Raw genomic sequence first — 25498 nt, 5'->3', positions numbered from 1 at the left:
TGCGCTCAGACATGACAGAGCAATGCTGCTCTGAACCTCGGGGGAGGTTGAAATTGGATATTAGGAAGAACTTTTTAACTGAGAGGGTTGTTAAACACTGGCACAGGCTGCTCAGGGAAGTGGCGGAGTCCCCATCCTTGGAGATATTTACAAGACATGTAGATAAGGGACATGGTTTAGTGATGGGCTTGGCAATGTCAGTTAGTGGTTGGACTTGATGATCTTAAAGGTCTTTTCCAACCAAAACAGTTCTATGATTCTATGCTTTCCTGGCAGATGGCTGCCTCGTGCCTCTCATGAAATGCAAGCCCTCCTGTGAGGGCTCTGGCTCCAAACTTCAAATTTCCAAACCCTAAGGTTCTAAAGATAGGGAAATAGTAGCCTGAAGCCTGACTCCACTGAGGACATTTTCCATAGACAGCCCCAGACTGAGGACCATATAGTGAGTCACTGGAGAAGACAAACTTGGATTTCCCCATTCTTTTGCAACATTCTAATGGTCACTCTCCATGTATAACGTACGGTGCTCACATCCATTTTTTCTTGCTTCTGGTGGCCACATTGTTTCCTGCTGTAGAAGTAGTTGTCTGTAACATGAACATTAGGTACACTGTCACAGAAGTCTGGGTAGCTATTTCTATAGTTCTCATGGCATTCTCTCTGTTATCAGGAATAGTGGATAGTCTGGTTTAAACAAAAAAAAAAGGGAGAGAAAAAAGACAAAACATTAGGAAGAAACAGAAAGCTGCCTCACTAAGCCTCTCAGGGCTAAGAAAGTGTGTGAGGTGCGTAGCTTGGGAGCAGCATAGCTCTGTTTACATGGTGCTACACCCATGTAAACCAGTCCAAGCAATCCCACACTGTCATATAGACCTACCTCAGATGTCTCTGCACCCAAGGCAATCCGTACCTTAGATAATCTTCCCAGGAACAATACAGAGTTATTGAGAATAACTCGTACACTAATCTCCAGAGCAGACCAACCCAGAAGTGTCACAACCCACTTTAGAGAGGAGGAAGGAGAACTTTAAAGCCCCGCAGAAGGCTTTGGAAATGGTAGTGCCTGGTTTCGAGTCTCCCTGTTGCCTGGTGGGGTCCTCTGTCCCAGAGGAGGGACACAGGCCTGGCAGGTGGCTGGGGGCAAGCATGAGTGCCAAAGTGTGGGAGTGGGAGACTCATGCTGCCAGTTGGAACCTGCTAACGTAGGAAATGCAGAACAAGGCAGTGCATGTGAAGATGACTGGTGGTGAGATATTGAAGTTTGCCATTTTGTAATTTTGCATAGCTAATGAGAACTAACTTGTGTCTTCTGCATCCTGCAACTGCTCTTTTTTTTATGTTATCACAAAAATACCATCTTTAAAATGTAGTTGGTTGAGAGCCTCTAAAATACAAGAGATTCATAGTACAGAAATGTAGCATAGACAAGTGAAGTCCATTAAGCATGTTTTATCACAGTACAAAATTCAGCAGGGTTTTTTCAAATTAGAGCTCATTGATGGTCTGTTTGGTTCTGTTGGAGTAATCTGAAATTCTCAGTAACTGAACAAGAAGCACGTGAGAAAAGCTGTTTACCACACACCATTTGTCTTCTAAAGTAAGTGATGTTCATGCATGCCCAAGTCTATCTGGTCACTAACTCAGTAGGCAGCAGTATTTCTCTGAAACAAGAAACAGTGTTAAAAAAACTTTACTCGGCTTACAGTCACGGCAGAATTTTTTTTCTTCTTCTGAAGAGTGTTGTCAGAGGTAGCAGTAACATTTTCCACCTGCAAGAGATATGCTCAGCTCTCTGTTACAGAATGCCAAACAGTATGATCCCGAGTGACAGCTCGGCTGAGCCGTTCACTGCAAACAATACACCCTGAGCTCTGAGGTCTTTTCTCTAAAGAGGAAAAGAGCAGCTGGGCAGCTGCTCTACAAGAGAACTTGCTGTGCCTTCTTTATCTCACTTCTACACCTGTGAGCTCTCATCCTTACTTCATCTTCCTCTCTTCAGACACAAGCTATTATGAATTGTTAAGGAATATTGCATAATATATTTTACTAATAAGAGGTTACCCACAGATGGAAATTCATATTAGATTAGGCAATGCTATCTATCTGCCCTGACAAGTTTCTAAACTGTGAGCAATTTATTATGCGTTTGACGCAGTTTTTATCTTCTAGTAGGACACATAATTTCAGACAATCACTCAACAGTTTATTTTGATTGCAAAGTCTTTGGGCAGAGACCATCTCTCATATAAGCAGGGCCTAACACAATAGATTTTGACTGTGTCTTTCAGATACTTCTGGGATGGAAATTCTAAATATTATCAGTCCACGACATTGAATTACTCCCGAGTCTTTCCGCTGCATGAAGCTGGTATAATCCACTTGGTGTTGTGTCAGTTGCTTTACAAAATTAAACCTTTGTGTGTTCACAGCAAAAGCACCAGGAAAAAACAAAAGCTACATGCTCAAGGAGAAACACACACACACACACACACTTGTCCAAGTGTTTACAGAAATACCTCTCAGCTTCTGCCTGTCTCTGAAGCCCACAGTCCATTCTTCTGCCACTGGCCAAACACAAAATCACTTCAGTTAGACCACCAGGTAACTACGTAGACCATTCTTTCAGACCACTAGGCAACTACACCACTTCAGTCCTACTACCAGTTTCTGCCTCTACATCCAACCACTGCCAGTAAGAGTCAGACCATGTCCCCCATCACCTTGCTCTTTAGTGAGCACTGTAGTAGCATATCTAATTTGAGCAGGCACAGAGACATGAGACCTGAACCATCTGAACCATGAGACCTGAACCACCTGAAATCCTTGTCTCCAGGAGAGGGACCAGAACCAAGAGTCCCAGTGGGAACAGCTACCTACTCAGCTGCTAAAACAACCTACAGTCTTGCACCTTGGGTGTCCTCTGGTCTCCTTGCTGCAGCAGTTACAAAATTACCACGGTAACTGTGTCTTTCAGCTCTCCCTGAGGTACAGGAGACAACTGAGCTTTGAGATGGCTGGCACAACCAGAAGGTGCAGGCTTCAGCTCCTGAGATCGAACCTTAGGTGCAACACATCCTGCCCATCCTGCTTTTTGCAGCCCCGTTGGCTATGCATACCTCAGAAAAGCCTACATCTCATCTACTCAGCAAATGTACATACCTTAGACCCATCAAACGGGCTGATGACCTTAACATAGGGGTGGAGAGCTCTAAAGGGGGAAGAGCAATTAAAATCAGGTTTTGCCATCTGTGGCCACATGTCTTTGGTACCACTGTTTGTTTTGTGCCTTTGGAAAGTTCAGGCCTGTATACATTCAGCTTTTAGTGCTTTAACAGATCTTCCAGCCATGTGAATCAAATTGTCATTGACTCCAGTCATTTCAAATCAGATCAAGTGCTAGTCTTCAGATTAAAACGTTGAATATAAAAATCAATGGACTCATTTTACTACTGCACTCTTGAGATTATTTTAAAGATGTAGTTACATATTTCAGTCAGCCATGGTTAGCTGCAGAGCCCAGGAGTATCTTTCACCTAGAGCCATGACTCTCTGGTTACCTTCTGCTCATCTGGATGGCATACTTATGGGCTGAGCATACATGGCACAAAACTGATGCCTTAATAGTTATCTGCAGCCCATGGCACCATACACCCTTTCTTCTGCTGGTGTAGAAGAAAACAGGTCTCACCAGCTGGGAAATTTCTGAAAACAAAGTACTTGTAGATTGATTGGTACTGGGCTGTATGCGTCTTACTGAAGACCAAATAATCTTTCAGTCAAGTATAGATTCATCACTAGGAAAAACCAGAGCAGAAGGACAAGGAAGAAAGTTTTTAGTTCAGCCTGGAGCCTGGCTAGATAGAGGTTATCCTCTGTTGACTTCAGGCCTTCAAAGGTCTGGGCATTGAGACATACAGAGTATTGGAAGTGCCCATCTCTGGGCTGTACTATCATTAAAAGCTCAAGTATGTAAAATTTGTATGTAAAATTTGCTACAGTATTTTGCTGTTTTAAAACTGTTCTCTGCTGCCACAGGTAAGATCCAGCTAGATCCATCATCCAGACCATCCTTCTGAGCAACTTCTGAGTATTCTTTGTGTCACAAAGTACCCTGAAGCCCTAGCATGTGTCTCCTATCCTGCAATGAAAAGAGCTGGTGCCCTGCTGGTAAGAGCAGAAAATAAACGGTAGAAACAGCAAAAGGGAAGCATATACAGCCATTACCTCCTGCAGCTGCAAATCCTTGCTCAGTGTTGCACAGCAAGTCACAGCACAATTCCAGTTGTTTTGTAGACATTATGAGTGGGAGTAGTAAAATGGAGGTTTTAATGACTATCTATTAACACAGCTCCACGTTGTGCTTGTAAACTAGGAAGTGTCTAGTAGCTCCTTGAGGGAATTGGAGCAGGTACATCCTTCACTTCCAGGGTATTTTCTTAGAAAAGTCGTACAAGTGGGCACTATCTATAGTAATTATAAATATTTAATGTCTACTTGTGATTACAGTAATGTTTAATAGCTGAGGAGGTGGGATGTTCCAGGAGACCGTACAGTTGAAAGCAGTCAGTGCTGGTGAACTTTTTCACCAGAACTCAATGGCCTTTGCAAGGATCTTTCTGTACTTCTGACCATGCTGAGTCACTGCTTTGGCAGAGCAGAGGATAAAAACCAAGCCAGTGAACGCAACAAAGAAATTAACAACAACTGAGCATGGTTGTTAAAATAAGGACTGGGAGCTGAAGGAAGTAAATTGCTGAAGAGCAGGTTTTCTGAGACTTTTGAAGACAAAGACTGTCTTGAGGAAACTTTTAAATGTTTTCTTCCTAGAGAAGGTGTTAGAGAAAACCTACGAGTGACCATACTGGGTCAAACCAAAGGTCAATCTTTCCCAGTATCTTGTGCTCAGCAGTATTATAGGCAGGTGCCCAGGATGAGAACAAGAGGCTGTGCATGGTACATCCTCTGAATACTCTCCTAGACTCAACATATTTCCATCTCAAAGGGCGTCATGAGCTATGTGTTGTTTTCTATATTTATTAACCATGTGTAGAGTTCTCTTCCATGTACCTCTGTCATAAAGTAAATTTTCAGCTTCCACTATGTCTGGCAAGTACCACCAGTCTACTGCCTCCTGTGTGAAGGGCATTTCTGTTTGTTTGAAGCCAGTGCTACAGCAAAATCCTCACATTATCTCACATAATCCTATTTTTTTAAAAAGGTACAATGAAAATGATAGTTACACCTGAGGGCAATGAGATCCAAAGAAAATGTGGGGCCAAGTGTGGACAATGCCATTCTGCCCTTGATGGCACTGAATAGTTATATAACATTGACACAATTACTCTGCACTGTAGATATGGCCAGAAGGGCCAACGGTGCAAGAGTGGCCCAAGAGTTGACACTGAAGTGCGGCAGAACAGTAAAGAATAGAAGAATGTATCTTCTAACTAACCTTCTAACTAACCTTCAGATCTTCAACTAACAATCACTTTGAGATGCTCCTGGTTAAAGACAATTAGTTCCAATTAATGCCAATATTCATGCTCTGCCTTTATTAGTCTTCCCATATCCTGTTTTTCACTTCGAAGATACCAAACCACCAAGACAAAATTAATTCAACCAATGAACAGTTCTGCACCACTAGACTTTCTTAACAAGGATCAGACAAGTAAAAGAAGCCCTTAAAGCCAGTCTGTGGATTGCATTGTTTAGTGGTTTTAATCCCTTGCTGTCTTAGATGGAGGTAACAGCTACCTGCAGTCACTCATAGGATCATTTGGATAACTGAAGCAAATTCTATTGTACAAAACCATGCTACCTATGGCCCGCTGATCTTGCTGGTTGCTAATGCGGAACATCTTTACTGATCTATGATTAAACATGACTCACAGATGTCTATAAATTCTGCAACCATAAACATTTCTAGAATTCCAGAAGTGTGATCAGCATCTTCCCCCTGCCAATGTAGCACAGCTCTTTTCTGCATCCTTTTACCCGTGTCTGTTTTGTTATCTGTCGCTGTGCAGGACTGGTAACAGACAGAACAGTTAAATGTGTATCTAAATGGTGTGTCAATGTGGAAAGCTCAGCAGTTCAAGGCTTTGCTGCAGCTCAGAGTCTAATGCTCACATTGCTTCTACCTGTGTCTAATGTTGTCCAGGAATTCATGGGGTATATCTATCACAGTAGAAGTAAATCAATATGCCTGGGCACAGCTGCAGTACAAATAGGGAAGCTAATTTTAGTGTGTAAGGAATCCCTCATTTTAGTAAACCTTTAATTTAAAAAAAAAAATAAACTTAATGATTCAATTTTTTTTTTTTTGTTAAAGCTACAGTTTTGTTCTCCTCACCTGTGAAGGTTTCAGTCTCCTAGTCCCATACACTGTTTATTCAAGGATGCCTGGGACTGAAATGGGGAGCCTGTTAATCAGCAGTTGGAAGGAGAAGAAGGGCAGTTATCTCCTCAAGTGAATCTACCATCAGTGGAGGAAGTTTTTAGCTCCCACTGTGTTCATCTGATCTCCATTTCCTGCATTAGACTTTCCTCCTCCTGAATTTTGACAAGTATACAACTTGTAGACTCCATTCAATCTCAAGAGGTATCTCCCAGCACGGAGTTTGTAGTTGGATGCAGTGAGCAGGGTGAAAACCTTAACTAATGACAAAATGAAAGCAAATCATGCAGCACTAAGAAAAAAATATAGTAAAAAGGTCTCCATTCAACATCTCTCAATGCAGGTAGACAACAATTCCCACAAGAAACTGCTGCATAATATGGAAAATTGTCACAAGGCAAAAATCCCGAGAAACACCTCAGCAGCCCCTGTGACAGGTATGGCAAATCACACTGCCCTCATACAAGGTTTTTTACACTCTGCTGCCACAACAGATAACTCTGCAGCTTTATGTGCATCATTCCCTGACCCGGAGAGTTGTTTACAGCACATAGGGGACCTATTTGTTCTGCACCAACTTTTTCCCAATCAATTTCATTGGCATTATGAGACCATGCTAGTGTAGCAGAAGAGAACGGGCTCTTTACTTTTTTTGAAGTGCATTGATCTCACCAAAGCTATAGAATTAACCCACAGTACAAATCAATGGATGAAACTCCCAAATACTCATTCCTGCTCTTGTAAAAACAAGTGATGGCATAATTGCAGGAGTGCAATTCTGTTTACGGTTGAGAAGAGCCCAGCAAGGAAAGGTCTGGCTATACTCCAAGTCTAAAGGACTTACTGTACACACCAGCCCTGGAACACAGCAACTCCTGTCACAGCTGGTGCAACAAAAAATCCAGCTTCGGTGGATCATCTAATCTTTGTTCACATATCAGACAGACAAAAAGCAACTAGAGCAGTTCACCAGTCTTTAAGAAAGCAACTTAGCAGAAACAAAGAAGACTAAATTAGCCTGAAGGCTGTGGTTCAAAAAAGCAGATTTTTTTTTTTCCTGGCAATACTACAATATGAATGCCAGTTTAGGCATCGTTACAAAAAAATATGCGGATGGGGAGATATTTGCCCCTGAAGGAAAGAGGGCAGCAAATGGGACCATTGACCTGAAATGATTGTGAAAGTTTAAATTTTGTCTGGACACACAAAGGTATCCTTGGACAGAGAGAGACAACAGATATATTTACTTCCAGCCTCCCGGGTTCCTATGGGCCGTAGATGACAGCTCCAGCCAGCTGTAGGCTCTTAAAAGTGCTGTCGTGTGCTGGGATGCTGATGGCTCAGACCCAGGTAGCTCCTGCTGAAGCAGCTCATGGATTCCCTGAATTCACGTTTAGAACAACTAGTGATGCTAGATTTAAAATAATCCAGATTATCTGTGCTGATCTCAGTACTCAAATGTTTATTTATTATGATGACTGAAAACTGCAGAGCTACAGCACTGTACATCCTTGGAAATGTGTCCATTGGGACTTTAGGGCTTTTTCTTCCCTTGGTTTTCTTACTTGATAGCTTATAACACTCTTATTACTCAAGCCTAACATTTTAGTTAAAAGTAGAGCAATTTTCTGTGTGAATCCGCAAAACTGATCTTATGTGTTTCTACGGGCAGCCACCTACAGTCGGACTTCATGCACCCTAATGCTGGAAATGCACTTACCTAAATTAGATATCCCATCGCAGCAGAGTGCACTGATAGCAGGGGCATATCAGTGCTGCCTGTGCCCTGGGAATCATCTAGCAGGAGACTGAATTTATGGCACTTTTATTTTAAAGCTCAATAAAGATGTCAGATTTGTTTGTCAAGTCGGCTCAAGAGTAACACTAAAAAAATCCCTGTCATTCTCAAATGGGTTTGAAGGTTTGCTGTAGCAAAGCCACTCTACAGAGCTCATTCTTTATTACAGTCCTTACCTTTACATCTTTGTTTTCCCAGGCACTGCAAAGGCAATGAAAGTAAGGCAGCCACCAACCTAATCCGTTCCACGTATTGAATTATTTTGCAAGCTCAGCCAGCACTGTACTGCCTGCAGGAACTTGCTTCTCAAAGAAATCTTCTGAAAAAAAAAAAGTTATTAGCAAATTTGCATTTTGCCTTTCAGAGAGAGTTGTGACTTGGGAAAAAAGTAATAATGGAACTATTTGTGCTCTAGCAATAGCTTGCTTAGATTATACAGGTAAAACTTTTACCATTTACCATTCCACTCCCTCTCTGCAGTGCCACTGAATGCCTGGGCTGAGCTGTTCCCCATGCAGGGAGAGGGCCGAGCAAGCTGTGGTGTGCCAGCTCCCTCTGAGGTGCTTTGGGAGAGGGGTGAGTGTCCCCTGACCCCACAGGAAAACACCCACTCAGGCAGCATCAGTGGTAAGAGTCGCTCTCTGAAGCTCCTGCAGTTACAGCCGTGCTTATTCAAGGGTGTCAGCACAGCTCCAGGGCCTGGTGGCCTTTCCCCAAGGGCAACGCCACATCCTGAGACAGCAAAACCTCCCTTCTCCTGCTGCAGCTGCTTTTAACATTCGTGTCCTTTCATACAGCAGTGGAAGTACATGGATCTAGGGCGAAGAGGGTGCTTCTTTGACTTTGCATTGCTGGAATTGTGAACATTAGCTCCTGAAGCACAGGCCTCTGATCTGTGGGATAGAGAAGTCATCGCCAAACCCATTTCTAACCCTCTCCTCAGACTGGGGAGGTGAAACACCAGCTGCTACTGACCCCTAATGCAGTAAAATGCTTTCATTTAAGTCAGCATCCTACTGAACAAGAGCTTGGCCAAGGCACAAAATAAACCTATGCTCAAATGTTTTCATTCAAGGGCAAGGACTACCTGCCCCATGAGAACACTCATTATGACAACCAGGAAAGTGTTGCAGCGGCTGCTCTATATTGCCACCTAGGAATCTGCACTCACACAGCAGTTCGAGTCTTCAAAGCTCAGCAATTTATGTGCCAGCACGTTGGATCTACACAATGACCAAGAGCCTCACAGAGAATCTCCAAGTTCAACCCATGCTTTACATGTGAGGATGCAGCGAAGCCTCCTTGACTCTGACAGCCTTACTCACCGTACTTGTTCACGATGAGTAGAAATCAGCGTAATTCAGTAATGAAGCTCAACCACAGAATAGTGTGTCCTTGTCCAAGAGCATGGGATCTGATACTTTTTGTCTGCTGGCCACATCTTTGACTTCCCTACAAAAGACTCAGAGAGTGTGTGCCAGGACCAGGACTGCATTGTGCCCAACCTGACCAGTCACCGGTGGACAGGCAGAGCTGAAGTTTGCAGAAAGAGAATAATAATAAAAAAAAAAAGAATGGTGCCAAATTGACACCAAAGCTCAGTCCAGACCCAAATTTTTAAGTTCTGAGGAAAGGAACTGAAAAAGGAAAAAAAAAATGGGAAAGTCTAAAGCTTACATAACAAGTTACTAGAACTTTACCTGCTAAAACCTGATGAAAAGCCAGTTCTCACTGGCATTTTCATCTTCCATGTCTTAAATGAGAGGGAACAAATTTCATGGGATATATACTCATGAAACCACAACTCAGTGTTTATCTGTTGCTTAGCATCTCTTGAACTGCAGCACTGACTACTTTGAGCAACTGATTCTATAAAAGATCTTTACCAGTATACAAATATACTTAATCGTGGTTAAGTAGATCCTCCAAATGGAAAAAGAAACAGCACTGATTCCTCTGTGTCGGAACACAGAGCTGGATGCAGCATGATTAGCCACTACAAAATGTATGTGATTCAGAAGAGTTCAGCAGTCTCTAGAAGGCACCCCAAGACATGATCAGATATTACAGACTCATGCTTATCAATTCATTAATAAAATGTAAAGAAAAAACAGAAGAAAAACAAACAAACCCCAAAACAGTTGAGCAATTCTGAAAGCCTTACCCTGTCCCAGGAGTCCTTGAAATATGCTTGACTTAGCAGTGATGGCTCTTTGGAGATCTTCAAAGAAACCTGTATCTCAGCTTTCCTAAGTTAAGCAATTTCTCCCTTGATGTCATGCAAATGCATCCTGGTCTCTTTTGGTTTTGGAAATGTTGAAACTCCCAAGGCTAAAATGGGGTGACTGTGCACTGCCAGATGTGTTGTGTGTATCAGCCTCCTAGTGTTCAACAAATATTCAAACCCAATGGCCTGTCAATTAGTTTTTCCCTGCAAAACTGTGATAAGGATATATTTATCTGATTTTTGTGTACTTGTCATAACATAAGTGGACATTTTTTGTGCCACTGAACTCATCCAAGAAGGCACATTGACACAGGCAACCTCGCTCCCTTTACAGAGACTGAGTGAGCTTGTGGCCTGGTAATCAGGAGTGGAAATCAATGGATTTTAATCACCTTTTAATCAAGTGCACACAGTTTGGAATTGGATAGATCACGAGGACAGATTTGGTCTGAAGACTGAAAAATCACTTAGGAGAATTAAGCCAATTCAAGATTGACAGATTCAATGGTGATACATACAGCAGCCTGTAGCTGTCTTTATTTATTGATGATACTCAGTATTTACAGCAGCTGGTAAACCTGACTGGTTCACCATTGTGGCTAGTTCTAGCTCCTTATTCTCTCTCATTTGACTCCCTCCTATGTCACACAAAAAATAATCAGTGACCTTAGCAGTTGTCGCTCTTTTTTAGAGAAATCCTAAATTCTTTTAAAGAATTGCTGAAATCTGTCTTGTTTTGCCAGGAACAAAATCAATAGCAGATAATGAAAAAAAAAAAAAAAACCAAAACAACAAAGTGTAATTTTGAGAACAGAACTGCCAGTGCTTTGATTTGACAAAGGACAAACCTATCAACAAAATTAACATGCCCAGAGCAGAATTTTTTATGCATGTTCAGGAGGAAAAAATCACAGGGCCACAGACAGCAGATCCACCTCCCCCCCTCCACAACAAGGTCACTCACTCTACCTCTCTCCTCCTTTGTATTGCTCTTCCAGGGCCCCAAATTCAAGTACGTTCACTGCACTGTTTGTCCCTGGTTTTATAATGCTGTCACTATTTTTTTCCTTAGCTGAATTTTGGTGGACGGGCTGACTTCCAGCTCCTCAGGGATGTGGGTGTGGGAGAGAGGTACAAACCGAAACATTTTGATTTTCTGTAAACTCTTACATTTTCCTCATCCTTCCTAATCTATATCCCATGTGTTTTCATGCTCTTTACCCAGGCTTTCATTTCAGACATGTGTCCTATTCAAACATAATGTCTAGCTTTCAAGTGTGAGTGGCTTTCCTAGTCTTCACTTATAATAAAAATGAGCCTGGATTGTCAGCAATTAGCATGGCAACCTCTTTTCAGGTTTGTATCACTCAAAATGCTCTTGCTATAAAAGAATCTCCTTCTGGATTTATGTGTATAACAAATACCCATGGCAGCGTGCACAACCAGGAGATTTTGGTAGCGGCAGGTTGGCAGTGAGTGCCTTCACTCCTGTGTCCATCCTGCACACAGCCCAGCTCTGCAGGAAACTGGTACGCAGCCCTGGCCCAGCTCCATGAGAAGCTGGTACACAGCCACGGCTAAGCTGCACAGGGAGCTAGTAAGCAAGGAGCTGCTGTGCAGAAAGGTATCAAGAAGCAATCTGGACAAGATCCCACTGGTCCATCCCCGCCTTGCATTTCTACAAAAAGAGAAAAAAAAATACGGCAGAAGCCCTGTGGCAAGTCCTCTACCGCTGCTAAGGGTTCTCTGGTTGGGTGCTGCAAAGGAGATGCAGGAAATACAGAGAGGACGGGGGAAGAAAAAGGAGGGCATGTGCACACTCATCAGTTCCCAACAGGCACAAGGCTGAAATGAAAAGCTTCCTGATGACCTCCAACAAGCTACTGAAGCATGAACACAGCAGCTAAATGAGAGGCAGAGCTGATTGTCTGCATTGCACTTTGAGGCTTCAGGTTAAAAAAATTACAGAAGCAAGACAGATACGTGAAATTACACAGGACAGAGAAGGCAAAGAATGGGAATCTGTGGTGTTAAACCTTAACCATGACAAGGAGCAAAATGTTCAAATGTTGATTTAGAGACCCGAGCTGAAGAGCTTGCACCTTTCTGCCTACCGAAGCCTTTGCCTGCAGCAAACAGACGTAATTAAATTACAGGAGGCTGTTAAGCACTGGCAATAAACTATCCCCAGGCACACACAGGGCTGTGGAGTGTTGCTTAATAAACCGTAACATTTCTTTCACTCTCACCTGGTTTTCTTTTGGTAGATTGTTGTTCATTTTCCTTCTGGAAGTGGTAGTAAATGCAGGACCAGTTTGTCAGTGATGTATACAATTTTTTCATTTATCCTTAGAAATAAATTAACTGTTAGATTAACTGTTTCTGCCTCCAAATACTCTGCCCTCTCTTAAATTTGAGAGAATAACGTTTTAGAAATGATAATCAGTCTGGCTTTCATTTTCCTGTTGCATGTGTGTTTGTGTACGTGCATGTGCGTGCGACAGAGTAGCACTAGAGCAGGTGTTCCTCCATAATGTGTTGACACTGAAATTAACGTTTATTCTCAAAGCAGTCATTGTGCATCAGGTTCATTCATTATCCTGGAGTTTCTTTCTCTAAACTGTCCTGCAGGCACATTTGCGTGGAGCTCTAAGATGAATTCTGTAATGATCAGCAGCCCCAGTGGCTGGCACAACCCAGTCTCAGCCATGGGCACATTACATGCTTTCCATCTGAAGCTAACAGATAAAAAATTAACACTTAAGTCATCTCCTAAGGCTGCCACGTGTCACAGTTGGTAATATAAATACTTAACATCATAAAATAAAATCAATATGATGACCTTTAATAATGCAATGATTTTATGATGTAACTATCAATAACAAGCACCGTCTCATTTTTTATTGTAAAGTTACACCACTTAACACTAGGGACACTGAATCATCTTAAATATGTAACCTAAGAAATCAGCGCTAAGAAACACAGATACTTGAAGCTGTACAGAGGACTTGGCCACTTCAGAATCCTGTGTTCCTTTGTCTGCCCTCAGCCCCTCTGTCCGTGACAGCCTTTAGAGCATGCGGTCACACGCTGAGGAAACTTGGATGGCATAAAGGCACGAGAATAACCAGTAATGAACCAAAAATGAGCACCCCAAAGTAGTAACAGTAAGAAAACTAGAAGGCTTTTGGAAAGCGGTGCATTTTATTCCCACATCTCATTCTGCAGCCTTCCGCTGATACTATTAAAATGCCTCAGCACGAGGCGATACTTTTATTTTTTGTGCGACAGTCTCTTTTACTGAAAAAAGTGGATTGCATTTGCCAAATTCCCATTTTAATTTAGGAAATTTACAGGCATGAACAGAATACAACATAATCACATTTTGAGTATACATGCAAATCTACAACATTGTAACAGCAGCTTTTTTTAACAGTCAAAACTGTTTGAATTTCTGCAAGTTTCTATTGATACCTGAACAACAGTAAGCAACAAAACATTGAACTCTCCTACATAAAAATCCTGCAACAAATGTCCAGGGGGAAAGCTTTCCACGGCACATGCCAAACACAGAGTGTACACTATGGGATCCAAGACTGGCATCCAGGTGGTAAAAAGATACAAAAAATCAGAAAACACTGAGCACAGCGGAGACTGGTCAGAAATGTGGGCTCCTCTTCAGCCATATGTATGATTACAGGGCAGTTCAACATTGTAATGGGTTTAGTAATACAGCAACTATAAATCATAGGCACAAACTTCTTTAGTCTAGGACGCATTTGAAAAACTAACAAAAGCCCTATTATATTAGCCTATAAACAATAAATAGTGTTTTTATTGAAAAAGATGTCATATGGAGCTCGAACAAAAAGTAAATCTTTTGGCATACAGCCAGTACCTCTCAACTCTTACACGCAAGCTATACATAACGTGTGATGTACACATCTCCATGACCTGTCCCCCAGCTCAACAGCTACAGGCTTTTAGCCTGAACGTCTTCATACCCATCTCTCTCACAACTCGTGGGTAGTGTCAAGTCACTCAATTTCTGCATTCAGTCAAAAAACCATACTGTTGCACCCAATATTTCTGCTTGCATTTATTGACAGGAACCTAAATCTGGTCCCCTAGAGATCAATTTTGCAAACATTCCCCGCTGGGTAAACTGCACATTTCAGATTTTAATGCTTAACACGCTCTGAGGCTAATGCTGCCTGCTTGTCTTGACAAGGCGTTGGGCTAGGCACTGCTTAATTAGGGCTGTGGGAATCATTGACTCTCAATTCAGTGGTTTAATAAATAACAACGAAGGTTTGACTCAAGGACTCCCACCTCCCAAAAGAAAAGGGTTTCCCCATGCTAAGAAATACATGAATGCTTGTCTCCCCATTAAATGCACGCGGTACAAAATATTAACAAGTTCAGGAGAGGCCTCGCTAGAGAGCCAGCTTCCCGCTTCCCATGGGAGCCTTGGAATGGCCAGGGCTGGAACAGAGAGGCAGCTCTTGCTCCTCACAGCCCACAGGCACAGCCTGGGCACAGCAGAGCAGCTTCCCCCAAAACCAGAGATGTCTCAGCGTGGAGTGCACTGAGCGCCTTGGCCCACGAGAGCTCAGCTGTGCGATGTGCCGGAGCAGACTGCAGCTCTTGCCTGCCCACCTGCCCGCTCTTTCTTCCACTGGACACCATAGAACAAGGACAGCAAGGGCTGACACACACAGAGCCATGTCCCAACACACAACCAGGGTATAGCAAAACTATCCCTCAAAAGCACCACTGGGAACCCCAGAGAGATTGTGTCCCCAGTTCTGCTATCAGCCTGTACTTCTGAGAGAGGGAAATGGAGAGGACACCTCTGTTCCAGTCCATGCTTTGATTCACCCAACTTTAGGAAACAAGGAGGGAAATGGCACAAGGCACACGCTTTCTCATGAACTTTTGTATAACTCTCCCAAATAAAATAAATACATAAAACACTTCCAAACTCTTTTATTTGGGTCAAGTTAATATTCCCAATGCTACATATAGTTAAAGCTCATAGAAAAAAAATCCTCCTTTTGCCAAAGCTTCTCAAAAGTTCAGATCTGGTGCTGCTCTCATGTTTACCACCACAAGACTAAAGTGTTGCTACTAAAGACACAAATGTAAGCCAGGTGCAATGGCTCAGCCTGGCCACAGAATCAGGGAAATTTTCAGTTCTCCAGTTAAGAGGGTGATTTCATACCAATATAATTGACATGGCACAGCCTCTAGCTCTCTTGCAATTGTATTGATGCAGAGAAACACAAAAGGACAGTTAATAGGAGGTTATATATTGTAGGAATATATTTATATAGAGTACCTATAATTGTACTGATAAAGACAAGGAAGCACATTGACAGAGCCTCCAAATGGTGTTGAAATCACAAGGCTCCAAACACAAGCTAAGCTACAGGCCACCGCCATGTCACTGGCACTGCCAACTATCTCAGGGTACTGATGTCCCTTACAGTCTAGGCTGCTGGAAAAGCACCCTGTGATGTCCCATCACCCAACTCTCTCTGTGTCCACAGCAGAGGAGTCGGTACCTTTAGCTGTGGTGGGTCTCAAGTCTGATGTACTGAAAGCAGCTGAAAGCAAGCCCAAAGCGTGAACAAACTCTGACCTTTTGCTTTTTGACAATGAGGTAAAGTCATCATACATGATTTGTATTTGTCAGCATTGATGTGGAAATGTATGCTCTGCTTTTCCCCCTGGACAGAGAACCAGTTGTCTGTCCTCAAGGAATAGGTTTCCAAACCTGCTTCTTAAGGGTTTGGTAGCTCCTCATTTTCTATCAAATAATCCTTCTTTATATAATTAACACCCCTCACCAACCTCCATACTCCAAGGTAAGCATCCTTCAGCGAGCTCCTGTTCACTTCTTGTGTGTCTGTGGCTTTTCCTTGGACCGCTGGTTCTTCAGCAGGTTTTTCAGCGTCATCCTTCTCTTCCTCTCCACTCTGGCTGTCCCTTGTGGCTGATCCTTCCACTGCTGCTTCCTCAGCCCCCTTCTCCTGGGAAATGGGCCTCATTGCAAACAGTGCTTGATCCCCAGCCTGCCTTTTTTCCTCCTCTTCTCTAGCTTCTTTCTCCAGGTCCTCGTAACTGCTCTGTCGTCTGGTCTCAATGTACTTGGCCACGCAGTAAATGATGGAGCCCAAGGTGTTGACCACTACACCAGCTATAAATAACTTTGTGGGCTCCACATCATTGAATGCCACCATGCCCACCGTGATGGTTGCTATGCTCTTCACCACCCCTACAAAGCTGGTGGTCACAGCTGAGTTAATGTAAGTGCAGTGAAGGGTGGTAAAGTTCATGGCACAGCTAATCAGAACGCAAGCGATAAAGATGCATACCATGGCAGGGTCCTTCCACCCTGGGAAGGACCAGACGTTGATGGAATCCATGCTGGCAAATGAACAGATGATGAGAAAAGGGGTGGCTGAAACAGCAATTGCATACTGAGCTGTCAGGGGTCCATATTCACTATCTATACTGGTCTTCTGAATGAGCACCAGGTAGGCAGCGTGTATCAGCACAGCCAGCACACCTGTCACATAGCCCATAGCATCCCCGGTCAGGTCACCAGCTCCTGGTGGAAGAGTCACAGAAAGAGAAAATCATGGGTTTCACATGTGAGACTGAAACACAGCATCATTTTGGCCAGGTGGGGATAATTAGGAAATAGGCATTTGTGCACTTTCCGTAACTCCTAGGTGTTGTCGTGCTTGTCCCAAGGCAGACACACATATCTCCCAACAAATACATGTATTTTTTTCTTTTTTGGCATGGTGCAAATCTACTGAATGTCATTCACTCTCCCCCTAAATCCCACAGCCAAAATCAGACTGCATTCTCCCTTCTGTCAAGACACGATGGGAGGCTTGCAGCTGGAAGAGCACATACAGACAGCAACCCTGGGCATCCTCTTCCTAGTCCAGGTGCACAGCAGCTCCACCTGGACGAGCTGCCTGCCCTCCAGCCCCCACCTCCGGGCCCTTCTCCTGTCCTCCTGCTCCTTGAAGCAAGGCTAAGCCGTGTGGGGCCCCTGTAGCATTAGCCGCTCTGCTGAGTCCGCCGGCAGGCTTCTTTGTAGGTTAAACTACGTGCCATGTGTGTTTGCGCTCTCTTTCCTGGGGCAGCCTCCAGCCCTGGACTGTTGCCGGGCTACACAGAGGCATCTTTGCTTCCCACTCTACCTCCACCTCGGCTAGAAATCAACCCAGGTAAGGCCCCTGGCCTCACAGGGTCGCACCAAACCCCTAAGGCTGCACCTACTCCTGTAAGGTCACACTTATCCTAACGGAGCTGCAGTTGCTACCCCTGTAAGGTGGCACCCACTCCCCATTAAACCACACTTCTCTAAAGCTCTGCACCTTCCCTAATAGGGTTGCACTGGGCCCTCTAAGATTGTCCCTGTAGCAGCGGGGCAGCACCTAACTCCGCCCGGTCGCACCTGCCCGCGCAATGCTAGCCCTGCCCCAGCGGGCTTCCAGCCGTCTCGCGGACTCGCACGCTTCCCGCACCCTCGCACCTTTCCTCCCGGCTGCCGCTGCCCGCCCCGTCTCGCCTCGAAGCGAAGCGGCGGGCGCTGCCGGTGCAGAGCGGGCGCCGCCGTTCGCCCCGTCCCGTCCCGTCCCGCCCGGTCCCGCCGGCGGGGTGTCGGCGTCGGTGTCGACCGTACTCACCGGCCAGCGCGGCGCCGCAGGTGGTGATGAGGACGGCGACTAGGACGCCGGGCGAGGGCATGCCGTCGCGAAGCACGAGGGCGCCGGTGAGGAGAGTGACGAGCGGCAGGCAGCGCTTGAAGACGACGTACATGGGTAGGCTGAGGCCGCGCAGCGACCAGAGGGTGAGGGTGGACTGCAGGGTGGCCAGCGCGGCCACGGCGGCGAAGGGGCGCGCCAGGCGGAGCCCGAAGGGCGGCAGCGCCGCCAGCCCCCGCCGCCGCAGCGCCTCCAGCCCCAGCGCCGCCGCCGCGCTGCTGAGGCACTGCAGCAGCGTCAGGAAGGCGAAGTGGTAGCGGGCCAGCAGAAACTTCAGCAGGATGTTCAGCGACCCCGAGCACAGCCCGTGCGCCACCGCCACCGCGACGCCTCGCGCCCGGCCCCGCCACCGGCCCATCCTCCCCGCGCTCGGGCCCGCCGCCGGGGCCCGCGGCACTGCCGCCCGCCCGGCCACCCGCCCCGGCGGCGGCGGCGCTGGGGACGGGCGGGGGGAACAAGGACGGAGACGGGCGGAGGCGGGGGGCGGGCGGAGGCACGATGTGTCCCCCCTCCCCGCGCCGCCCCCGACGTGTCCCCCCCTCCTCCCCGCGCCCCCGCCCCTCCGATCCTCTCCCCGCCACCGTCCCCGGCGTGTGCCCCGCCATCCCCGAGCTGTCTCCGCCGCCGCTTTCGTCGTCCTCCCCGACTCCTCCGCCCCCGGTGTCTCCCCAGCTTCGCCCCCCACTTCGCGAGGGTGGCGAGCCCCCCCCTCCGCCTGCAAGCCCTCCGGACCCCGTCTGGGCACAGGAGGGGCGGGCGGCCGCAGGGCGCACCGCCGCGCCAGGAGCCCGGGGGGCAGACGCGGGGCACAGGCAGCATCGCCACGGAGCGCGACCGGACACCCCTAAGAAACCCCACGTCTCCCGGAGCGGGGAGGTCAGTGCAAGCCTCCCCACCCCCCCACCCCCCTACGCGGGCGCAAGCACGGCAGTAGCGCTTTTCTGTCTCAAAAGCGCCAGTCCTCGCCGGAGCAAGCCCCTGCCGTGCCGAACGCCGCCATCCCCCCTGCAGCTCCCCGCTTCCTCACCTTGGGGTCCTGGCCTCCCCCCGCCCCTCCCCCCCAGCTTGCCTTTTCTCAGGCGGGGAACGGAGGAGACATCGTGACCACTGCTAAGGCAGGAGGGGGAGGCTGTTTCTAACGGGGGCACTTTCCTTGAAAAGTCACTAAAAATCGGTAACCACACAAAGTCTTGGAAAGTGCTGCGTTAAAACCTGGTGAAGTTTAAATAAACGAATCCTTTCTCTCGATTTGCCAGATGAAGGTTTTAACCGGAGACTGCAATAGATCACCTTGCCTCTGAGGATGAGCGAGAGCAGTTCTCTCAGTCCTCTGGCAGTCTCCTGCAGTGTCTGGCAACATAAGGGAATGAAAAACAGTACTTGTATTCGAAGCTGCCATATAATCTCGAGCCTACTTTTACCATCAGACACGTTAGGTGTCTCTCATTAGTCCTAAGACAATCTTTCACCCATCGATAGGAGATTACCAAAGTTATTCTTTAAGCAAAACCAGCCTCCCTCTTCTCAAGAACAGCAATATGGGAAAGAACCACCTTGGGGCGAAATGGCACACTTGACTCCCAAAGTTTGTTTTTGGAAGACTTACCATAAAAAAAGTGGACCAGACCCAGACAAGGACTGCTGGTTCTGGTGGGCTTGTAGAGAATTTAGCAGGAGCACACTATGCATTTCATCAGTATCAAAATGGCACAACTATTTTCTGTGAGATTTCTGTGGAAAAAATGTTACATTTAAGTCTTAGTTCAGTTCCCAGCCCTCACCAGACATACCCAGCTGCCAAAGCCAGCTATGCTTCTTCCCAGTCATTGCATTGGTGACTCTCGTACCTCTCGGTGTTGGGGTGAGACCTGTAGTAATCACAGGAAAGGGGTGCTTATGCCAACAGCTCTCAACAAGAGCGGGGCAGGCATTAGGACTTTGGGGAGCCAGTGAGCATGAAATGCCCACACTGGTACAGAGGAGTAGCGTGAAAACTACACCAGACCCACGGCACTGGGCTCTGCATGGGAACCTAAAAAAGTCATATATCCCCAGGATTGTTGTTGGGTGCAGTAAGGAGCTCTCAGTGCTCACAAGGACCAAATAGCAGTGGAGCTGGTACAGGCAGGGAAAGGAAGCAGAGCAGGGCTTATAAAATGAAATGACAGGTATACACATTAAGGTATGAGAGTCTGAAGATGAAAATTGGTAATGAGGGAAAGGAAACTATGGGTACCGTTGAAATTAATCAGTAGAGCTAAACCACAAGAGAAAGAATACTCTCTAGGCAAAAACTAATTGAACTACTCCTTTTCAGTCTTTGGGGTAAACATATGGATGGAGACAGAAGTGATGTTTGGCAATCAAATCTGCAGCTTGCTTCCTGAAGCTGGGAGCCAAGTGCAAGCCCACCTTGTGCTTCAGTGCCACCAGCCAGGCTTGCACAGGGGACCAGCAGCCACTGCTGGCTCTGCCTGTCACTGCCAGAAACGTACCAGGGCTCTCTTCTTTTTGACACGTGTTCCTGCGTAATTATTCTTTGTCACCAGAGACTGCCTCTAATTTCCCTGCCTTTTATTTTTCAACCTTAAATTTATTCTTTTTTTTTTTTTAAATCAATCTACTGTTCTCATTCCGTCTGTTTTGCCTGGCATCTTCTCATCTTCCTTCCTTTCCCCATCCCCATTATAAAGCCTGACATGAGTGCAAGAACAAGATTGGCTTTGTAAGGACCACTCTGTTACACACTTGACTCAAAACTGCAGCCTCTTTTCCTCAGTCAGTTCCTCTTTTCATCTTCACAGAATCCATGGGAAGATTCCCTGATATATATAATTTTAAACTGCCTTTTCCATTTTGACTTGAAGTGTTCCTTAATTATTTTCCATTAGAGTTTATTTTCCATTTTATTCTCTCTCTGGTTCTTAGCAGGGCAGTTGCAATTTAGTCTTTTTATGTGTAAATCTTTCCTGCTAGTAATATTTGAGTGCTTGGATTTCTATTGATTAAAAACTCCACCGACTGAAATATTAAAGCACTGAAAAAATCCCCAGAACTCTGTGTGTATGCGTTCTTTTAAAGGTGAGAGTGATACCTATCTGAATTTCTCAGGTTACCTCAGTCACAAAAGCCATGGATGCGATCAGGGTACTTGGAAGTTTAATATTTGCTAAGTCAGTGTAGGCAGAAACATGCACCAAAACCCAGAAGTTTTCAGGCAAAACAATATGTCAGTTGTGGTCACGTCCCTGGTGTCATGGAGCACTTCACCTCAGAGGCTCTCACCCACCTCAGCAGCTGCACTGCAGCATAAAATGTAAACTCACAGTTAAACAGTCTGAAATACTAAGGCGTATAAAGGTTGAAGCTTGCATTTAAACTTACTGGACACTAAATCTGGCTTCAAAACCCACTGGAGAACAGTGCCAATGCTTTCACATCATCCTCCACTTGGACTCATCCCAAGCCCCCACACAGCACAATTTAAAGGAACATGTGGATTCCTGTGACAGTGTTTGCATGGGAGAAAAAAAAAAAGCCCTCCTTCTGCCAAATAAGTGCAGATGGAAAAAAAAATTAATTGTTCTTTCTGGAAATCCTGTGGTAACTGAGACTTCACCTATGGGAGAAACAATTTCAGCACCTCACCTGTGAAACTCACCAGAGAAGTGAGCTGCTGATACTGCACAGGATCCAGCTGCAAGTCTCCATGGGAGGCTAAGTACTTCCGTGATTAAAACAGAAAAACAAGAGTATCAGAAGAATAAAAATTTGAAAAGAGTAGAATATTTCAGTTGCAAGGGATCTACACCAATCATCTAGTCCAACTGCTGGACCACTTCAGGGCTGACCAAAAGTTAAAGCATGTTATTAAGGCATTGTGCAAATGCCTCTTCAACACCAACAGGCCAGGGGCATCAGCCAGCTCTCTAGGAAGACTGTGCTAGCGTTTGACCACCCTCTTGGTAAAGCAAAGCTTCCTAATATCCAGTCTTAAACCTCCATCTGTCATGGTATTCCTAATTTTAGTTTTGTTTGTGCACAGCAAGGGGTTGAGTGGTGCTGGGGAAGGCGCTGTCCCTTGCCAAACTATACCTTTCTCAATATAGGTCAGGCCAGTACTAGTCTCCCACTGCCTTTCCACCACTCCACACTCGGAAGAGACAAGTTCCCCTGCATCTCAGTGGTAAGGAAGAGCAACAGAGAGGCTTCATTTGAGACAACACTTCAGTGAAGGTATTCCCCTCACGCTAGCTGTTCTGTCCAGAGACAGCTGTGGTTGCTCAGTTCGTAAGTTGACTCTCTTAAGAAATTTTGACTTAGTAGTGGGGCACAGATCATATTGATTAATAGCTCTGTGGGTCTTTACACTAACGAGATAATTACGATGCCTTAACTCTAATCCTTTGATGCAAATTATGCTCAGTTCTGCATTTCACCTATGTACAATGGCAAGGGTGAGAGAGAAAAATTGGTGTCAAATTCTGATGGGCATAATTTCTTAAAATGGTTACTTGAATCTATATAAAACATTTAATGGACAATTTGCTTTAATTAGAGACTAAAGCAACCATGAGGTATATAGGGGAAGTGTTGTGTGGAACTGTATCCATTCTCCATCATGTGACCCTGAGCACATTCAAAGCTGAGTAGTGCTACTGAAAGGCTTTGTACATCCATGCCTATGCAGCAAAATTTGTGGCCAGCACTGTGCTTGGCTAGAAGAAAGAGATTGCTTCATCACTGACATAGCATCTGCACAAGCAGACACAAAGAATCATTTAAAATTGCTTTCCTTTATCAAAATATAGACCTGATGGGACATACCACTAGGTAAAGGTGCATAAAGTATGGTCATAGAATCATAAAATGGTAGGGGTTGGAAGGCACCTCTAGAGATCATCCAGTCCAATCTCCTTGCTAAAAGCAGGTTCACCTAGATCAGGTCACACAGGAACACATCCAGGTGTGTTCCAGAGAAGAAGACTCCACAGCCTCGCTGGGCAGCCTGTGCCAGGGCTCCCTCATCCTCACAGTGAAAAAGTTTTTCCTTGTGTTTAAGTGAAACTTTTTGTGTTCCAGCTTATGCCTGTTACCCGTAGTCCCATCACTAGCATGATTATGATACACTTTCTTTATAAGATAAGCTCAGTATCTGTCACTGCATTTACTGTTGTTGATCAATGTTTCTTAATTGGAAAGTGAATACAAGAGTGTAGCCAAAAATACTGTGTGCAATTAATTTAACAGCATTGTAGAACAGCAAATCCACTCTTAGAACATGATTCATCAATGTGATTCTTAAGCCAAGGAGAAAACTATGGGCTTCCATAAACAAAATCTTCTACAGTAGCAAGTTTAGAAGTAGAGGTGGTTTTGGCCCATATTGGAACAAAGGATCATGATTAGCCGTTAAGTACCATGGGCCTCTGGAACCACTTAAGGACAGGGAGGGCTCAATCACCAGTTATGGTATTGCACAAAACGGACAGGACTACTTGACTTGGGGAACAAAAATTAATTTAATCCACCACCAATTGAAAAAATAACAAACACAAAACACAGAGTGGTACAACGATGAAGACCAAAACCAGCCCTTTAAGATCACCTTCACCCCTCCCCTCTTCCCGGGCTCAGAGCCCTGATCCCTGTGTCTTTATCTATTTCCCCAAATGGCTCAGGGGGGCAGGGAATGGAGGTTTCAGTCAGTCTGTTCCTGATGGCTTCTGCCCATTTGTCTCTCCTCAGGACAGGTGAGCTCCTTGCTGGTCCCCTCTGCTCCAGTGCAGGGTCCCTCGCAGGCCAGGTTGCCCTGCACGGGCTGCTCCAATGTGTGTTCATCCCAAAGGCAGCAGCTCCTCTCTGCCTCTCGTGTGGGGCTGCTCTGCGGTGCACAGGCTCTCCAGCACAGCCTGTGCCATGGCTGCCTCCTCACACAGTCCCTCGCCCGTCCGGGTGCACTCCCACGGAGCTGCTGGTGGCTCTCAGTCCTGCCATTGCCCTGCACGGGTTGCAGGGGTACATCCTGCGTTCTTGCCCCGTCTTGCAGAGGGGTCTCTGGTCTGGTGCTCCTTCTTCCTTCTCTGTTCTTGTCCTGCCTTTCCACCTTCTCCTATGCACTGCAGATTTCGCTCCTTAAATAATGATGCCAGAGGCATCAGATTGGCCTGGCTGGGCTGGAGGTGGGTCCACCTCAGAGCCAGGAGATGTTTCAAGAACTGCTTACAAGCAGCAGCTTTCAAGAACCCAGCACTGCAGCTCCCTGCCCCTGTTACGAAGCAAAACGTGGCTCCACACAAATCCATGACAGTAGAACACATTGCATCTTTAAGATTGTTTTTGTTAAAGGTCTGTTTAGGTAAACAAAAAGACAAGAAGCTACTATTATGGTTATAGAAATATTTCTTTAAAACAATTATAGCAAACATTTCCTGAGAATTAAGAATCAGCAACAGCTATTGCCAAATTGTTTTTTTCTATTAAATGCAAAAATGTTACAGCACATTCTCTTCATTCAAGGTTAAAGGCAGTAGTTTTTATTTATTATGTGCATCTTCTGGATGTTCTCATTTTCCAAGAGAATTAAATCCGGACACAGCAACTGTCAGCACTGAAGCAGGACATGAGGGGAGAGAAGGCAGTAAAAAAAAAGGATTAAGCCACATGTTGAGTGTGTGTGTTTAGGATTTCCCCTTTTTTTTTTTGTTCCTCTGCTGGGTTTTCAAAATTTACCGTTCCAACTGATAGGCTATGGCAGCATTCTGGAATATCCCACTCTCTCACTCCCCGCAGAAACACACATAAAAAATACATTCCCATCACTAAAATGTTCCACCCACTCAGACAAGTAGCCTAAGCAGAAGAGGGAGATAAAGCAGAACAGTGAAGTAACTATTACAGTTGAAATAATCAATTTTAATGCCTAAAATTAGATTTTATGGCCCATGGTACTGCTGAAAGTTGTAGGCAGCACAGCTTTCATTCCTCAGCACATAAAGTGCAGTAAACATTTTTAATTTGGTGCAATACACTCACAAAAAATAAAAATAAATATACTATTTGTTATTAATTCAGCTCAAGAAGATGCCATTCTGAGGTTAGTTTGCACTGACCCAGAAAAATGTAAGATTGTATCAGGATCCAAATTCTCATGTTGTAGAACAGGGTTTCTTTCTGTCTTGCCCTATGTCGGGGTTTAGGCCCATCAGGGGACAAAAGACCACAATTAGCCTCAAGTACCAAAGACCTGAGGATTGCCAAAGGGCAGAGAGAGCTTAATTGCTGCT

At 45.3% G+C, this 25498-nt stretch overlaps 1 protein-coding gene across 1 annotated transcript; it reads right to left on the bottom strand.

Moving 5' to 3' along the window:
• Positions 1-16132: 16132 nt before the first annotated feature.
• SLC35D3 (solute carrier family 35 member D3) lies at positions 16133-18570 on the bottom strand. Its single transcript, XM_061990984.1, has 2 exons — positions 18135-18570; positions 16133-17038 (listed from the first exon to the last, which is right to left on the bottom strand). The coding sequence occupies exons 1-2, from the start codon at positions 18568-18570 to the stop codon at positions 16209-16211; spliced, it is 1266 nt and encodes a 421-aa protein (XP_061846968.1). The 3' UTR covers positions 16133-16208.
• Between the last annotated feature and the right edge of the window lie 6928 nt (positions 18571-25498).

This window comes from Colius striatus, chromosome 2, assembly GCF_028858725.1.
Source record: "Colius striatus isolate bColStr4 chromosome 2, bColStr4.1.hap1, whole genome shotgun sequence".
Classification (NCBI taxonomy): domain Eukaryota; kingdom Metazoa; phylum Chordata; class Aves; order Coliiformes; family Coliidae; genus Colius; species Colius striatus.
The sequence above is the reverse complement of the archived record's forward strand: the minus strand, read 5'-3'. Positions and strand labels throughout refer to the sequence as shown.

Excerpts from the sequence above, each read along its gene's own strand:
- SLC35D3 (XM_061990984.1), bottom strand. The coding sequence starts at position 18,570 with ATGGGCCGGTGGCGGGGCCGGGCGCGAGGCGTCGCGGTGGCGGTGGCG. Across the intron at positions 17,039-18,134 it reads CTGCGGCGCCGCGCTGGCCG|GAGCTGGTGACCTGACCGGG; the intron begins GTGAGTACGGTC and ends CTCTTCCACCAG.